The following is an 18,139-nucleotide window of genomic DNA, read 5'->3' on the forward strand; positions in this document are numbered from 1 at the left end:
GGACTCAGCCTCAGTACATGGGTCTCCAGCTCTACCCACTGAGCTAACCGAGCGCCCTAATTTCCCTCTTTTAAATCCCTTTACTGTTAACCCAAAGAGCGACAGATAGGATACTGAATGTGTGCATGTGACAGGCATACAAGTTAAAAAGGGAAAAAAAGACAGTAAGTACCATAAAGAGAGAGAGAGAATGAGCGAAATACAAGCTACGTGGTCAACTGAGAACATGATCGCCTGGAGACAATGTTCTCTCACATTCACACACAGCCTCTTTTAGCATTTAGCTTGCACAAAAATCCCCAGCCCTGCAACTTTTCCAAAAAAGCCATTTTGAAACAACTGCAGCATTATCTCCGATTGTTAACGCCGACTGGCTTTTTTTCCCTCTCCCTCACACTGCAGGCTCTGCTTTCATTGAAAGCTAGACTGCTTGTGTTTTTCTTATTGGTCATCAGCTCCCTGTTTTGCCTAATTATTCATTCGTCTTCCTGCCTGCGGAAGCCAATCAAACGAGTGAAAATGCATTGTTAACAACAGTCTCCGCACTTGGTTGCTCCCTACATAGCTCGGGGTCATCGATACTTAAACTTTGCAATCACATAAGCCTGCTTTCTAATTAGCATTGCAGATTAAGGAGTGGCTTCAATCATGCTGATGACAGCCCTTGACACTCTCTCGCCCTGGGGTTTTAAAGCGCCATGCTACGTTCTCTTCATTTGACTCTCATCCATTTCCCATCTGCACATTTCCTACAGTTAGTTTCTCCATTTTGCCTTTGTTTTTTTTGTTCTCCTCTTCCACCTTCTTCTTCTTACACTTTAACTCTAACTAAACCCATCCATCTCGTCTTACATTCAAAAGTTTTTTTCTGATTCGTAGTTTTTATTTCTCATTTTTTGCTTTTGCTCATTGACACCTCTTCTTCCTCTTCTATCACCCACCACGCCTTTCCTCTCATCCCCTCCCCTGCTGTAATGCCATCAGCCTCCAGCAGACCCCAGGCACTGTGGGAGTAGAGCTGTAATGACTAACTGTCCGTCTGGCCACATATTATTGTCTCTTATAAGAACATCCAGCGACAGGCAGACAGGAACTCTTAAATGTGTACTGAGCTGCTGAGTGGATCGCAATGAGGAATATAAATCAGGCTATCAGACTGTAGAGGAGACAGGGAGGCATTTTGGCTCTAGAATTATTTATCACTGAGGTTTAAATTGAATGAGGGTTTACTGAGAAGACCACAAAATTTTAGAAATGACCATGTTATGTTGGGAAAAAAACAAACTTTAAAATGTTGTTTCTGCAGGTTTACAGTACCAGTCATGATGAGAGGGTGGAAGTACGACTCCTGATATTGATCAGATACACTGTTGAACTGCTTCTCTTCTGGATTGGTTTTGACAAGGTCCCCTGTAAATTAAAATGACATTTCTGTAAATATTATTATATATGATTATTTGAATATTACATTACATAAAAGCAATGAAAACATTAAACAAGCCCTCAATTTAATAATGCTATCTCAAACTAGTGTATGGAGCTCATGAAAATTGATTATCAGACAAAACTTGCCCCCAACCCTGAGCGCTGAAACAGATGCAGAGCTGCTGAGCAAGTATTTTACCTTGAAATACAGCCTTGTTGGATAGACCCAAGGCAGGTGTGCTGGCTCCTTCTGGAAGGTTGGCAGAGTCCTGGCAACAAGCAGATAAATGAACACACACACACACATCAATAACCGTGCAGGATTTTTTTAGGAAGATTAGGCCACTCAGCACATTTTTGCAGCAAAGTATAAGAGACACTACAAAGAAAGTTTTGATGAGATCTTATCGTTAGACAGAGGGCAAAACATGTGGCTTTAAAGGTCATGGATATAATCATTCCACAAATGGAATTAAAAATAACTTGAAAATATAATCATAGCTATCTAATCTAATTTGGCACTTACACTAGATGCCAACAGCTTTTCTCTTGAGGTCCCAGAGATGTTGGCAAAGTTCTCCACAAAATTACGAGGTGCTTGAAACACTCGCAGGACCTTCTCATCAGCTCCAGACACAAACTGAAACCTTCCAACCATCGCCAGACACTGCATGTCGTATCCATGGATCTGTGGTCGTGAGATTTCATGCCAGCTTTCCTGCAGGGTGAACAAACGATGTAGAAACATATTGTTAAGATGCAGATCATGGTCATAAGGATCCCAACCAGCTGCATGTGATTACCAGGCAAAGTGCCAGAGTTTCAATAGATCTCTGATGTTCTTGGCCCTACATCCAGGCGTTTTGTACCCAATCCAAATACAACACTGAATCTCCTGTTTAAATGAAACTTTTCCAGCTTAAGTTGCAAACAGTCCTCACAAGAGAAGATGGGAGGATCCACTACAATAACTGGATTTCCTTTGGCACCGGCGTGGGGTGGCAATATTCCAAGTTGGCATCTTGAATAATGTAATGAAGACTGGAAATTTGATTATGTTTCTACCTAAGCCAATTGCAAAACTGGCCTGTTTTACCCCACATCTTACTCTAATTTAATCTAGATGGACCTGCGGTGAAGTAAAGACTGGGCAAAGAGTTTTCTGTGGTACTGCTGGGGCTGATCAATCCATCCCTGTACCTTAAGTCTTGATCACAATGCTCAGATTCAAACAAAGACAAAACCTCAACATATTTTAGCAAACTGCAGCAAGTAGAAAATAGACCAGGTACAAACTAAATCCCACAAAGGTTAATACAACTAGCTAATTATCAAAAGAAAGGAGGATAATATAAAGTGACCATTGCTTACGGAAGACAAGAAGTAATAGAGGAGCATAAATCCTAATGTCAATACGCTGATGTCAGGTTTGTGAAACATGATCCGTTTTCTATATTGTCTTACAGATAAACAAATGTGGTGTGGCAGCTCTTCAATATCTACATAATCTACAATAAAAGCTCATTTCTTTTAGAGGAAAACCACCAATGGTAGTATTTTATTCAGATCTCTATGTATCCTATTTTTTTTACTTAGGCTTTTATTTCCTTTATTTGATAGGAACAGCTTAAAGAGGGAGGGGATTACATGCAGAAAAGAGCCACAGGTTGGAATCGAGCCTGGGCTGCTGCGGTAGGGACTCCTGTATCCTGGTCTTTAAGGAAAATGGACTCTCACTGACGTGTAGGTGTTATATTAACAGTGTATCCCTATTATTCCTGATAGGAGTGAATCAATTGACAAAATAGGATGGGAGATTTTGTTATACTGTTAATATCTTTAGTTACATTAGGACATTGTGGGAAATGAACAGTACTATACAGTACGGCTTTATGGCAATATTACATTTATAGAATATTAGTGTCAATGTGATTAGTTACCTTTTCAGGTATTTAATTCACCAAAAACAGATTTCCACCTGGTTATTTAATATAATACCTAAGTAAAGGACAAAAATACTATCACTAATTTTGAGCTACAATCAGCATTGTAATTTTTCTTCTTCTTCAACATTTTATAAGATGATTCTCAGCCTGTTTTACCTGTTTGGCACCTTGTTTCTTCCATGGAGTGAAGAGTCTGGTGGTCTGGTCTGAGCCCACACTGAGGATGAACTCACCCTCAGGATCCCAGCTCAGGTCCTGGACTGCATTAAAGTGACCTGATATCACAACCCCAGGCCTCCACTCTCCCTGTTCAGACAACATAACAATGGTCAGCTCTCAACCTCTGACTCTCCATCTTAATTCCCCTCTACATGCACACCACGTCCACGACAACCACCCCTGCCACATAATGGTAAACCCCAGAGCTGGTGCCTATGATTGACAACTGATATGAGAGTGGGTGATTATAATTTAGGTGTTGCTGTCTGAGAAGTCGATCTCCTTTGAAGCATCTGAATTAGCACCTTCAGGTTTGTGCTGAACTTTGAGTTCACCTTCCAAGCGGGCATAATTGAAATGCAGTTATCTCTGAACTTACGCTGTGACTTCAGACCCTCACTCTTTCTCAGGGACACCCAACAAAGACACATGTGAAGCCAGTCAAATTGAGTGGCAGACAGGCTTGGTGTGACTAATTACACTAATCACAGTCTCTCACACAGTGTAGCTGTGCGGCAAGGCACTAACATTGAATCTAGTTTCAAACCCACATGTTATTCCAGCGCTTCAGGGACTGAACTGTACATTTCTTGAACAAATGAAAGAAACAATCTGAACAAGCTACAAAAATATTGGCATTATATAGATTTTTTTTTGTTTAAAAGTAAGTGAGGCCATGACTCTCACCTCTTTGTCTTGGTCTTTGCACCAGAGATGTAGTGCTCCGTGAAAAGCGTGAGCCAGAATCATGAAGCCATCCGGACTCATCTGGCAGCCGTAGAAACCCAGAGTGTTGCCACCAACCTCCCCTACACGCACCTGGTGTGAAAGGAAAAATAAAAAAACACATTGTGAAGGCGATCACTCGTGATCAGATGCATCAACTCATCTGCCTTTTTCAACACACTTGTATCTGACATCAGGTGGGTGAGGGACATTTAGTTTATGGGTCAGAGTCACTGACTTGCTGCAAACAAAGATGAAAGGAAAACTGTAACAACATGCATGTGTATCAACTGTCACATATGGACAAAATGCTATTTAGTTAAGTAGGTTATTTAAAAAAAAATGCTGATATGTAGAAAATATAGCCTAGTTGTTCTGTCAAACACCTGCGATTTCTGTAACTCTACAGGCTCAGATTTAAAGAAAACAAGAGGAGTAAGGCAAGTTCTCAGTCTCCCTCCAAGGCTTATTAACTAACAGCTCCCATAATTGTGGATAGAAGCAGAAAAAAAGGAAATTAAGCTGACAAGTCAGATGAATTATGCAAAATGGGACTTATTAGAGTTGAATAAACTGTGTTGTGTTTTTTTTGACAAAATACATTTGTCTAATACAAAACGAAAGCAATTGTAGCTCAGCACATAACGCTAAACAAATAATCATGAAAAATGGCAAGGCTTGCAAACACAGAATCATTTACATAAATTGGATTTGGGTGAAAGCCTGTGACCCCTTCGTTGTGTTCACAAGCCAGATCATATAGACAGTGAAGGGTCTGTGGGGCTTGAGCTCCCACTGAAAACCATTCCAATTAAAAACACTCATAATCACTGCCTCTCAGCTCAGAAAAACGCTAGAAAATAAAACAAATTGCTCCTTTAGGATTCTGACCACCTGCCCAATCTCAGGCACCTTGCTTTTGTGTGTCAAGACAATTCTGTATTGAATGTTGTGGATTCAAATCACTAACTGGGGCAGGAAGCCCATTCTGATTTAAATACAGTTACCAATTACACTAACAAATGAAAATGTACTTAATAATAATAATAATAAACTCTGTCTGAGGTCATTCTAACTTACATTAAGCTCCTTTAAAGTTTTTTTGCAAAGAAGAGAACAAAAAAGAAAAGAAATAAACAAGTTAATTTAAAGTAAATAGAAGTGTAAGAGGAACAACAGATAATTACAAATAAAATGAACAACATTCAGTCATAATGCAGAACAAAAATCTTCTCTGTCTCTTCGTCTGTATTCAGTCCTCCTTTTATTTACATTAATATCCATACAGAACAGAAATGACGTACTAAAATAGAGAAAACAAGACGATATCAATATCTCACCCTGCTGATTGCATAACCGGCAGGATTATGGAACAATATGGAAATAATTTGAAACATTGTGGAAATTAATAAAAATATTTAAAACCTGAATAAAGAGGAATTCTTTTTTAAGCAACAGAGAGCTTTTGTAAGCACGAGCTGTCAATATTTTGAGCTTCAACTGGCTTGTAAAGAAAAAAAATTAGCTTAATTCTTGAAATACAATGGACAGTGGAAGAGAATACGTCTATCCTCCTGCAGGAAAAGACATTTATATTCACAGTTAATGTCATGTCAGAAATCTTCATTAATTTCCACTCGCTTTCAATACTCAAACAGAAACTATTTATTTAAGGACTTTGAGAGTATTCTGTTGACCAGGCCAACTTCTTGCTGCCCTGAAGAATTCAAACAATTAAAAGCTTTATCGGGCCCGGAGGACTTGGAGGTAAACCGGGCCCAGAGGGCAGATCTATTCAAATCGATAGCAGCAGAACCAACCCTAGAGAGCGCTACACTCCTCCCTCAGCAGCACTGTGATATATATATTCCATCTTTAATTAGCTTGTGCCTTAAATGATAAGGACATAGGCTGTGAGGAAATATGAGAAGTGCTAAAATCACACTCGAATGATTAAAATCTGGACAGATGTACAGCTTAGCCTGTTATCTTTTCTTAAAGAAGGTAGGTAGAGTGAGAGCATATTTAGTGACTGGGGCCACACTGCAGGAGAAACATACAAGAATGTGCATGCAAACGCATCTTCGCTATGTCTGTCTACTGCGTGTGGCGGTAAAGTGGTGTCCTCAATCATCCGGTCTTCTTAGGGAGCTTGTGTTGGTCATCTATGACCTTCAAAATAACGCCTGTCTGCAGGCTGAAACACAGCGGAACTAATGACACTGATAAAGGCATGCCTTCGCTTTGAATGGCACAGTCCTGCAGCCATCCAGAGTGGAGAGAGAGAGACAGCCAGAGAGGAAAGAGAGACAGTCAGGTAGAAACCTAGATGCTGAGATTGAGAGGGAACGAGATGCAACATTAAGCAGATTAATTTTAAAATTCTGCACACAAGAGCCTGCCGTAAATCATGCAAAAACTCACAGAGGCAAAAAGCCGTCATCTGTCTTGTTTACGAGAGGGGGAACAATATGGATGAACAGCGTGCCTTATCACTGGCTAGCGGGGGTATGGGGGAGGAATAGAACAAGGACACCAAAGAAGGGAAAGCATATATCATTCTTGGAAGGAGAGAAAGAGGGTGATGAGTGCTGAATGAGCTTAGCAAAGCCAAGACAACTCATACAGTGTGGAGTGCAGGTTTTCAATTCAACTTTTCAAGCTACTGACCCCACACACTGAGAGCCTTCTTCCCTTCAATTTCTGATTGTGATGTTGAGATGTACAACATAAAGTGAGGACTGTCGCTAAGGATTACTTGAATCATCTACTAATCTGTTGATTTGTGGAAATCATTTAAAGAAAAGAAGAAGTGGAATAAGGGAAAACATAAAAAATCTTTCTGCCTCCCTTCAAGACTTATTAACTAAGAGCTCCCATAAAAGGTGGATAGAAGCAGCAATTCAACCTTATTATCCAGCCAACTTATTCATTTTTTTGTCACTTTGGGGCAGCATAACAAGCTGTAAACACAAAAAAAGACATAATCACCATAAAAAGTTGGTATGCTGAACATGTTAGCAAACAGTTTCCTATTTTCACAAACAGCAGACACGTAGCAACATTAAAATTAATTTGAAGTTGTGTTTTTTTTGCCACCTGCAATGGCAAACAGAAGTGGTCTTTACTAAAGAAAATATCTCTCTCTTTAACTGCTAAACGCACCACTATGTTAACCAGCTAATTGCTAACGTTGTCTGTCTGCCATTTATTGCTGGGCATGTAGCGTATATTAATCACTTTTTACATCAAACAGCTGCCTGAAACAGCTGGAAATGACTCTGAGGAGAGCAGTGAGGCCCCTAAACCAAAACAACTAGCTGAAAGACGCTAAAAGGAAAAAAAGGAACTGGAAAGTTAAGTGATCCCTGTGCTTTTGTCACTAGAAGCATAGAAGCAACACATTTCACATTAAACATAATCATAAACAATTAATGGATTGTCAAATTTTTTTTCTTTCTTTCTATGAATCAACTAGTCTCAGTCAGTCATTTTAGCACAACATGAAATTAATTGTTCTATCTAATCTAATAATCTAATCTAATATCTAATTCTTACCAAAGGGTTAGAGCTAAAAACTAACTTAACATCCCTTGCAAATCAGAGTACATCTCTGACCACACCCAACCACACTTAACGGTGATGGGTGTAGTCAGACGTGAAACAGGCTTAAAAACCTTCAACCAGAGAGGGCAGCAAGTTACTCTTTAACAGACAGTATCAATAGACAGCCGCCTGAAGTGTCTTTTCTCGAGCTGCCGTACGGTCAAGTGTAATTTGTGGAGAATACACAAGCCGGGGTCTGAAAATAGGTTATCGCTCAAACACACAAACACACACACACACACACAAACTGACAATCCCTCTAGGCATTGTAGTGGCCCGCTGTGGTCAGTCTGAGATGTTAATTACCAGTGTGTCTCGTTAGTAAGATGTGCTTTACGCAGCGGTGAGCCCCGGCCACCCCACTGCTAACCCCGTTCTCCATTAAATCTCACAATTACTCTAATCAGTATGAAGAAGTGGAGCGCTTCTTTGTAAAAATCGGCTAATTAAGACACACATGGCTGGTCACTTAGCGCTACGGAATCTGCTCTGCCAAAAACTTCGCCGTTCGGTAAAAGAGCCTTTGTGAGGGCTATTCAGATTATGGAAAACACTCAAAGAGGACCAAAGGCCTTTTATTCTGTGAGGGGAACAAAATGTAAATACAGTTTGATTCACTGACATTTCATTGTTGCACATGTGCATCTGTGTGTGTGTGTGTGCACGTGTATGGCAGAGCTTCAGAGGTTAAGCTTCCTTTGTAGGCAGAGAACCTGTCAGTTCAAAGGGTTTGGCTCTCTCGTTTGAAAAAAAAAAAACCCAAACAAAAAACAGGTCAGAAGGAACCGAAACAGAGGAGGAGAGAAATGGAGAGTAGATTCATACTATGCGCTTTCACATTCGACAAAAAGGTTATTTCAGGTAGATGGTTTATTCTTTTTTTTTTTTTTTTTAGCATCAAGAAGAAAAGCCTGAGCTCGGGAGGGAGATTGGCCACACCAGACTTGATTTCAAATGCCCACCGCTGCTTTTCTTTTCCACTGACCACCTTTGTCTAAGAAGAAGAATAATATGTGACATCCGCACTGGCTTCAGGCCCTAATCATCGTCCCTTTGTCAGAGAGGAGAATCAAGACTTTCATGGTTGCTCCTTTCTGTGGTCTTTGTTGCTCGTCATTGTGGATGTGAATGACGAGATCAAAGGCGCAAAAATGTAACTGATCAGTACTGAATCTTTCTCATCACATCAGAGTGTGATCACACTCAAGGTGCCTGCCATGGCGAGGTGAGCCATTTCTGTGCAATGGGGTGTGTGTGTGTGTATTTGTGATCCTGTGTGCACACATTGTGGGATACATTCTGCGTATGTGAGCATGTCTATGTTAGTAGTTTGTGTCTCCCTGCCCATGAGTATGTGTTTGTTTTAGATACGTGGAAAGGTAATCTGAGGTACTGTTGAACCACCTGAGAATTTGCCAGTCTTACTTAAAAAAATAAAAAAATAAAAAAAATAAAAGCTGTGGGGCAGATGGGCAGAGGACTGCTTATTCTCTGCCATCCACACTTGTGTTAAATTTAGCCCCATTCTGGCACAACAGCAGCTGTTGGGAGCTAAAAGAGACGAGGTGGAGGGGAGCGAAAGAAAAGCAGAAGAGAGATAATGTGAGAGAGGGAGATGAGACAGGAGAAGAGAGAGAGGGGTAAGTGGTGGAGAAAAAGAGGTGGTGGGGGACAGAAAATGACGGGAAGCGGGAGTGGGGAGTGAAAGGGAAAGACAGATCATGGAGGGGGGGGGAAAAATAAGGAAAAAAGTGGTGCAGGCAGAGGCTATGGCATGTCTTCCACCAGCCTCTCCATTCCCTGTCGGATGTGTATGGGAATGGGCCGTAAAAGAGGGGGTTCAGTGTGAGTGAGTGATAGAGGGGAAGATGGGGGAGGACAACCTCGGCTTGTCTAAACTCACAGTGGTGCGTCGGGCTCGGAGCCTCTTCATCACTGTCTATCACTTCTATTCCTGACACCTCAATGTCAGGGAGAGTGGAAACCGACGCAGGGGCACTGACAGCAGGAGAGAGAATACTAGGGGAGGGCTCGAGCTCCAGATCATGTCAAGAGTTACTGAAAGGAAAGCTAGCAGAAAGAGAGTGGGAAATTGGTGTGTGGGTCTGTGCGTTTGTGCATGTGCAAACCCTGTGAGAGTGATTGATACCATGTGTATGTGTGGGTGTAGGGTCTGTTTATCTGCATACACCCTCCTTGTATTCAAGTCAACACTCACCTGTTCCACCCAGACTCCGGATCCCTCCTCAGGAGCCCAGAGAATCATGGTTTTGTCCATGGAGGCAGAGAGTAGACCGAGAGGCTGTTGCAGCTCGCCACCTGCAGGGGGAAACAAAGAGACACTGGAGAACTCATACAGGAGCAGCAATCACAGTCAATATCCAGTTTTTAACAACCAAATAGCAAAGATTTGATTTGTAAGAAGTAAGAAAAAAGTAACACATTTTGCAAGTGAGATTGAAAAACCCCTAGAGGCTTGTGAAAGATAATCTCACCTCAGTGAGCATTATAAGCAGATACGAAAAACATGTTTTGCACAAAAGTAAACAAACAAGAAACAGAAGAGGGAGCAGTGAGAAAAAAAAAAAAACTGTGCATCAGAAATGTTTTCTTCATTAAGTATCTTGTTAATTATCTCACAGCTTCTCAGATGTACCTCTAGAATCACTGCATTAGGCCTTCCACAATTTATTTTAAGGCTGCAGAATAACCATGATCATGCTTTTGTCTCCACGATTTATTAAAGCTTGTAGCATATGAGCATACTGACACTTTGTATTCAAGATGCCTACTCTGGTGCATCAAATTAAGTGCTCCCTGCATGTGTTTACAGGTCAAAAGACGGGTACTTAACATTAACTGGTCTTCCCAAACACAACGGGAACTGCAAGCAAAAGCATTTTTCCTAAAAATACTACCTACAAGGGGGTTGCAACTGCATTTTATGATGAGAGTTGTTTTATTAGGATGCATGGCATCATGTCATACTCTAATTATTATAATATATGCTTAATGATAAAATATTTTAACAAAATAATTGCAACTACCTTTGCACTCTGCATAATTGCTGCATAATTGTGCAGCTTCACTTATTTGAAGTATCTAAACATAATGAATGTGTGAGGTACACATAAGCTGGGGTGGGTGTGAAGTTATCTTAATGTAATAAGCTTTAAGGCAACAAGAGTTTAAAGAGAAGATTTAGCACATCCACCAACCTTTGCCTTGAGAACTAATTAAGCCAATAACTTTTCACAACCATTTTCTTTTCTTCTTTCTTTGAAATTGTAACCATCTCCTGTTGCCTTTTGTAAGCAATAGCATTGTAAGACAAAGGGAGGGAAACAATATTGTCTCATCTTAGTCTGCAAGCCAATCCACTTACTAATGTTTAGAGGGAACTATGTTTAATTCTGTAAGAAAATGTTTTTGACACTTTTTGACAAACACTACCAAGATATTTTAGCAAGAACCTACTGCCACATATCTACAAATTTAATGAATAATGACCAATCACTTCTCTGGATTTCTATCAAGGTACCTTTGTAGAGAGGAGGCTGCCAGTGGACTCCATAGACCCAGTTCTCATGACCTGCCAGGACTGTCTCAAGAGACACCGCAAACACGGAGGACACGTCTGTAGCAGGAAGACAGAAAGGCCAGACGAAGACTGTTATCAAGATGTCAGTTTTATGCTATAAACAAGAGAAAGGTAGGTAATTAACTGAGAAGGAATAGATTTTCTGCTTTATAAAAATCTTTTTGTGCCATATCTTTTTGGAACTACATGTAATTCTAAATGTTGTATGAAAAATCAATTAAGTATGTGTTACACTGATGAGGTGAACACGCATACACACACACACACACACACATTTGGTTCTTTATGGAGGTCGGAACCACCATGTGCCATTAAACCATCAAAAAGCATGTCTTTTTATTTGGATAATTAGCACCCCTTTTTCATTTAATATAATCAAGCCTGCGTGGCCCGCTCACCTCTCTCCTTCACTTCAAAAACGTCCTCTTTCATTTTGATGATGGTGTGATCGTCCTCTGTGCGGGCGTCTGTCCCAGACTTGGCACACAGCCTCCACACTCTGATGAGACAGTCCTGCGAACAGCTGGCTAATAACAGCTCACCACCTGAACGAGTCAGAGAGAGAACCTGAAAACCTTCCCGACTTTTAAACTACCCTCTATCATTGAATTTATCAAAACTGGCTTTGTATTATTTAATCTCCTGCAGTGCTTGGATTAAAAGTGTGCTAATATCAAAATATCATTACTTATATGTGAGATATAAAGTTTAGTACAACTTCACCACAAGCTGTAAAGTAAACATTAATATATTATTTCTTCAATTATTTGTTAGAAGTTAGTTAGTTATCAAAGCACTATAGATAAATGCTTCTAATTGTTATGTGGCCAGTAAGACAGCAGGAGTACAGGCCAAATATACACAGACAGGTGGTAAACAAAACACATGCCACTATCTCTGAGTGCATCCCGTCTGTCACATTATGCATTTCAGGTTTAGTCCGATGGCCACTGGCCCAGTTTTGCCTATGCCAAGTTAACAGACATAATAAAAAATGCCTCTGTTGCTGCCATCTAAGGCCTCCTGAAGGCTGGGAGGCCGTTATTGTTTGTTAATTCCGATGTAAGGATTATTTGTTTTGCTACTTGCATGAAACTCTGCCGAAAATATTTTCATGAGTGAGTTTTTTTTTTTTTTTTTAAATGGAACATTTATATGGAGTTTTGTTGCTTCAAAATAATAAAAATAAATCACACTTACGATTTAACCTATATTGTTGCCTGCATGAGATCAGATCTATGAATGTCATAATGTCATTACATGATGCCATCAAAGAATTAATTATTAACGTGTGTCAGTTTGAGGACATCAGCTACCTAATACAGAGGGAGAATTAGTCCTCTGTATGTAAAATGCACTTTTATGACCTGCGGCGCAAATAAAAGATACATTTTTGATAATGTTTTGGATATTTTATATAATAAATCTTGCAAGGAAAGGTTGAACTGAAATAGAAAATGTGATTACAAAGTGAGAATAATCTGGATAAAGCCCATGGTTGACAACATATGACCAGCTTTTACACTATTGACGATTTTATTCTACTACTAAGATTGATGGAAAGAAGACGTGATTTAGAAATGTACTACCCGTCCTAATACTGTTTATCTCCCACAGGATACACACAGAAAAACAGAAAATAGCATCGTGCTCTGAATCCCAGTGTTTAATACTTAAGATAAACTGCACCTCTAGTGCTGCAATTTGCCATCTGCCAAGTCATAAAAGAACAGAATGATTGATTTAACTACTATCACTGCAGTGGAGAGAGGGTTTTGTCATTCCTATGGGGATACTTCATATAAACAAACTTCTCTCTGTCTCTTTGCTGGCTTGAAGCGTGGCAGCATGGAGTAGGTCATAGACTGTGAGTGGGACGGAGACACTGGTGGAGAGGGCTGGTTGAGGAGATGAAATAGCTTTTACACAGTCAGAACAGTGCAGTAATGAAGTGCCCTTGAAGAGGGTTACACAATTAGTAGAGCCTGGATTGGATCCATGCATTTCCATGTGCTATCACAATACTGTGAAAATCAGCTGGAGTCAAAAAATCTGGTTTAAAAGCTGAACACACGGTGCCCAGTTTAGATTTTTTTTAATACTCTAATTATCTAAAAAGAGAAATGTGTCTTTTTTGCTTTAAGAAGGTCAGAATGCACTCGTCTGCCTTTCTCATCAAATAATTGATGGCTGTGATTGGAAATCTCCTCCCACCTCTAAGCATTCAGCCAATCACATGTAATCTGACTCTCTTAAAGCCCAAGCTCTGCAGGCTTGCTTAAGATAAAAGATAACGGAGAACCAAAGGAAATGCTTTTAAGCCTTCAGAAGACAAAGACCATATCAGAAAGAAGCAGGTGTATCAAATTGCAAACCAGCTATTGTATGCATGCATTCAAAACAACATGTTTTTTCTATCTAAAGACACTAGCCTCTATTTGTAACTTACCACACCTTAAAAATGATGTTGTCTGCCTAAATCAAATATACTTATAGCAGAAAAAAACTACAGTATACTGACTCTTAACGACTAATCAATGTTAAAAAAATACTTTGTCTACAGTACTCTCAATTAGCCATCGAGCAAACATTAAAATAGCACATCTAAGAATCTTATAATGTATTTCTATTATCAAAAACAACTTGCTAGCTTGCTTTGTTGGCTTGTTTGTCTACTTACCCAACTCTGGTGACTTGAGTCATTACCACCTATCAAAAAGATCCCTTTGCTACGTGTCTTGTATGTATATTTGACTTTGAGTTAAGTGAGACGTGCAACCATACTGGGACAGTAACACTAGCACTCACCCAGACATGCCCATGCCACTCCACGAACCCAGTCTTCATGTCCTTGCAGTGACATGGCTTTCTGGAGCTGTCGTAGAGAAATTTAAAAAGGTCAAATGTTGCCCTCAAACTTTATAGTTGGCACAGAATACATGAACAAGCTGCTCCTGAGAGAGTATCGATCTGGGCTCACCTGTCCGCTGGACTGCACATACAGATGCACCTGAGAGTTATCACCCCCACAGGCCAGTATGGGAACTGCGAGAAAAGAAGGTTTTGCATACATTAACATGTAGGTGTAGGTTTTATAAACAAGAGTGAGGTGGATAGGGAAGGATGAAGAATACCATCAAACAGACGAGAGGCATGTAAACTAGAAAGGCGAAATGACACAAGACACTTCAAACGCAGGCTGCATTTTCAATATGACATTCGGTTAGAGGCACTAAAGCAGTGGTGCAAATTGAGATGGATGACATGAGAGGAAAAATGTCTGTGTGCACAAGTGTGTGCGGCACACAACTTAAAGGATGTCTATGTAGGAACAGCTTAGGCTTACCTCTGCTGCCTGGCAACAGTGCCAGAGAGACATCCATCATGAAACTGCTGCCGAATGATAAAGTATGGAGGCACTCAGCTGAGAAACACACATGGACATGGAATTAAACTTTCTGATGACCAAGGACTAATACTGCTACACAATTAAAAATATTATTTATGGGGTGTCCTGGTGGCTCATAGCATTGCACGTGAAAATACTTCTTTTGACTGTTCAGGAGAGGCCAAGACTCTCCAGTCTGCATACAGGCACCAACATGACATAAAATAGTATTTTAATCTGGGAGTACACCCCAAGGTTGTGCCCAGACCACATACACACACACTTTCCATTACTGTCAAGCAGCATCAGTGTTCATCTGCACTGACAGGTGGACAGAAACTTTCAACAAAGGGATGCTGTTATGGGTGACAGCTCTGAAAAAAGGAAAGTAGATATGAATGACAGCTTGGAACACTGACATTCAACTATGTGAAGAAATTAGAGCAAGATTACAATTAACACAGCTGTTACAGTTATATTATTTAGGAAATACAAATGTTGCAAGGAGAGATTACGGAGTACAGTCATTTCTGTCCAAACAAATCATTCATTTCAGTTTTTTCTTGTTTTGCCTGTTTTCCTTACATGTAAAGTGAGTCTATTGTAGATGTTTGTACCAGTATAGACACAATGTCATTGATGTGATGCACCCTAAACAGCTACGCAGCACTGTAAAGGTCAGTGAAATTATTGTAATATTGTCCTTTCCTTTATCAGCCACTAGGGGGTAGATATTATAACTGTAAGTGACTGAATGAAACTGATTATTTATCTATCAAGAAATATATGAGTGTTACTTTCTGGATAGAGTCTCACATCCAAAAGAAGACACCTAGTGGAGAATGAACCAGTTCAGTCTGTTCTTGTAAAACTAACCTTCTGAGAAAATAAGGTTGCCCCAGTGGTTTCTGACTTGGGGGTTTGAACCCCTAAAATGGGTCACAAGATGCATCTGAGGGGTTATGAAATGATTACTTGGGCACAAACGCACATTATGTTTATTTTTTGGAATACTGTATAGTTTTACCTCTTTATAAAACCAATATTATTCATGTGAAACAACCTGGGAAGGGTAAAGATTGAACTGCTTCCAACTCACAGACATGCAGACAACCCTAACCCAGGGATCCCACATAGACATTGCTTCATATTTAAGGGTCAAAAGCAAAAAAAAAGGTTGGGAATGACCCAAATTAACAACAACCAACCCAACCAAAATCATTACATAATTCATACTTTAAGACACTATTTATGTGCACAAGTTCCAACATTATTGTGGCAACAAAGTACCACAAAAACTCCACTGACTGACACAAAAATGTATCTGTCAGGTTTTTTGCCTTTTACCTTCTCTGGCTTCATTGCAGAGCCACAGTCTGACTGTGGAGTCGGATGCTGAGGAGGCCACCAGGATCTTTGAGTCCTCCACATAGATGGCATCCACAGCACAAACTGGACCAGTGTGGCCCTTACACTCCACCGACTGAATGAACTAAAAACAGCAGAGCACACTTTAGGAGATCTCTATACAAAGGAGTACAATCACTGTCTGATCAAACAGGTGGCTTACCTTCCCATTTTGAGCCTCCCAGACGATGAGACGATTGTCCGAGCCTCCCGACACGAGAAGACTCTCTGGAGCTGCGACAACAACACAAACAACACAGCGAGATGAGCAAAGATACGCTATATGGCTTAAAGTACTTATGTGCACTTTTGGCTTGGGACTGTTTTTCATGTTTTGGACTACATAACTTAATGCTCCAGCATACAATGATATTTTTAGACAATACTGTCAGAAGTTTGGTGAGGGGTTTCTTAGCTCCAAGGGGGAGTGGTTTTTCAGGTTTTGTGGGGAAGAACTTGACAAGCCTATGCAGAGCCCTGACCTTAACCATATACAACACCCTTTGGGATGAACCGAGACGGACTGTGAGCAAAGTTAATTGCTCAACATCGGCGCAATTAACTGAACTAAAGCTCTTGTGTCTGACTGGGAGCAGATCCCTGCAGCCCGCATCTTGTGGAAAGCCTTTCCAGAAGAGTGCCTTTTAAAGCAGCTAAATAATACGATATAGGGTTTTAGAATGGGATGTTCAGCAATCACACAAGGTTAATGTTGTGTCCATATATCTTTGGCCACTTAGTGTAAATCCCCTGAGGCTCATGAGTGACATCCCAGCACATGTTAACTTTACACAAAGTGTTTAAACGCCTCAATGAATGAGACTAGTTGAGATCCATAGACTGTAAAACATGTCACTTGCACATCTGTTGTTGAGGCACTGATAAACAGATGTTGCTGTTTGACAGCTCCATCAGTCTCCTCCCTCTCCACACTCACCACAGTCCTCTCTGTGAATCCACTGCACTGTATTCACTCGGCCTGTGTGTCCATTCAGCACAGCGACAACTCTTCTCTCCTGAGGTAAAACCAAACGGTGTGTTGTTTACTGAGGTACCGAACACTTATTCACACAAGCAGGTCAGCTAACTTCACAGTGGACATAAGACATATTTTACTACCTGTGGGTCGTACAGAGCCACAGAGTTACATGTCCCGAACGCAATGGTCCCTCCACGGCTCCAGGAAACAACCTTTGGCGTCCTGTTTGCACAACAAGCTACATGGCATGTTTCAAATACGGCCGCCGCCATCTTGAACGCTGTAGTTGTGGCGTCACTGTGAATGTGGCTGTAGCTAAACCGCCACGTGCTAACAAACGTTCCACCTCCAACGGTCGGCAGTCGGTCCACTAACGTTCCACCTCCAACGGTTTTTAAACACTTAATCCTACACAGCTATTATCTTTGTTATTATTACTATGTAACGTTATGTTTTAACGTGGTTTAAATGTAAGCAATGGACAAACATTTGAACTTATTAACTCACTAAATTGCACTGATGAGTAGTGTCCAGTAGGTGGCGGAAGACTATCATAAAATCTACAGAGCCATGAGTCCAGAGAGTAGCATGTACATAGACAGCACTGTAGAGTAGATTATAGTATTAAATATCATCCTATATTATTGAATGTATTTGAAATCACCCAGTGGAATAAAGTGAAATAACAATGTGATTATTCGTCTGACTCAATTACTGTAAGATATGTATTGTATATACTTTAATTTATAGTTTTATATCTTCTAATAATAATATTAGTAATATTTGTATTGTGATATTCTTTGTTCTCTGTTTTTGCACTGCCCTATTGCTGCTGTGTCAAC

At 40.3% G+C, this 18,139-nt stretch overlaps 1 protein-coding gene across 1 annotated transcript in view; it reads right to left on the reverse strand.

Moving 5' to 3' along the window:
* elp2 (elongator acetyltransferase complex subunit 2) overlaps positions 1–17,600 on the reverse strand; it is a 25,312-nt gene extending 7,712 nt beyond the window's left edge. Inside the window, exons 1-15 of the mRNA XM_035681485.1 lie at positions 17,438–17,600; positions 17,256–17,334; positions 16,482–16,552; positions 16,259–16,403; positions 14,870–14,947; positions 14,504–14,568; positions 14,332–14,398; positions 11,922–12,068; positions 11,464–11,559; positions 10,141–10,241; positions 4,278–4,409; positions 3,528–3,677; positions 1,952–2,143; positions 1,625–1,694; positions 1,318–1,410 (exon numbers count right to left, since the gene is read on the reverse strand). Of these exons, the coding sequence (XP_035537378.1) occupies positions 1,318–1,410; positions 1,625–1,694; positions 1,952–2,143; positions 3,528–3,677; positions 4,278–4,409; positions 10,141–10,241; positions 11,464–11,559; positions 11,922–12,068; positions 14,332–14,398; positions 14,504–14,568; positions 14,870–14,947; positions 16,259–16,403; positions 16,482–16,552; positions 17,256–17,334; positions 17,438–17,569 (1,618 nt within the window). The 5' untranslated portion in view covers positions 17,570–17,600. The remainder of the gene's footprint in view (positions 1–1,317; positions 1,411–1,624; positions 1,695–1,951; positions 2,144–3,527; positions 3,678–4,277; positions 4,410–10,140; positions 10,242–11,463; positions 11,560–11,921; positions 12,069–14,331; positions 14,399–14,503; positions 14,569–14,869; positions 14,948–16,258; positions 16,404–16,481; positions 16,553–17,255; positions 17,335–17,437) is intronic.
* Between the last annotated feature and the right edge of the window lie 539 nt (positions 17,601–18,139).

This window comes from Morone saxatilis, unplaced genomic scaffold (genome assembly GCF_004916995.1).
Source record: "Morone saxatilis isolate NCDOM2014 unplaced genomic scaffold, NCSU_SB_2.0 Contig9, whole genome shotgun sequence".
Lineage (NCBI taxonomy): Eukaryota > Metazoa > Chordata > Actinopteri > Moronidae > Morone > Morone saxatilis.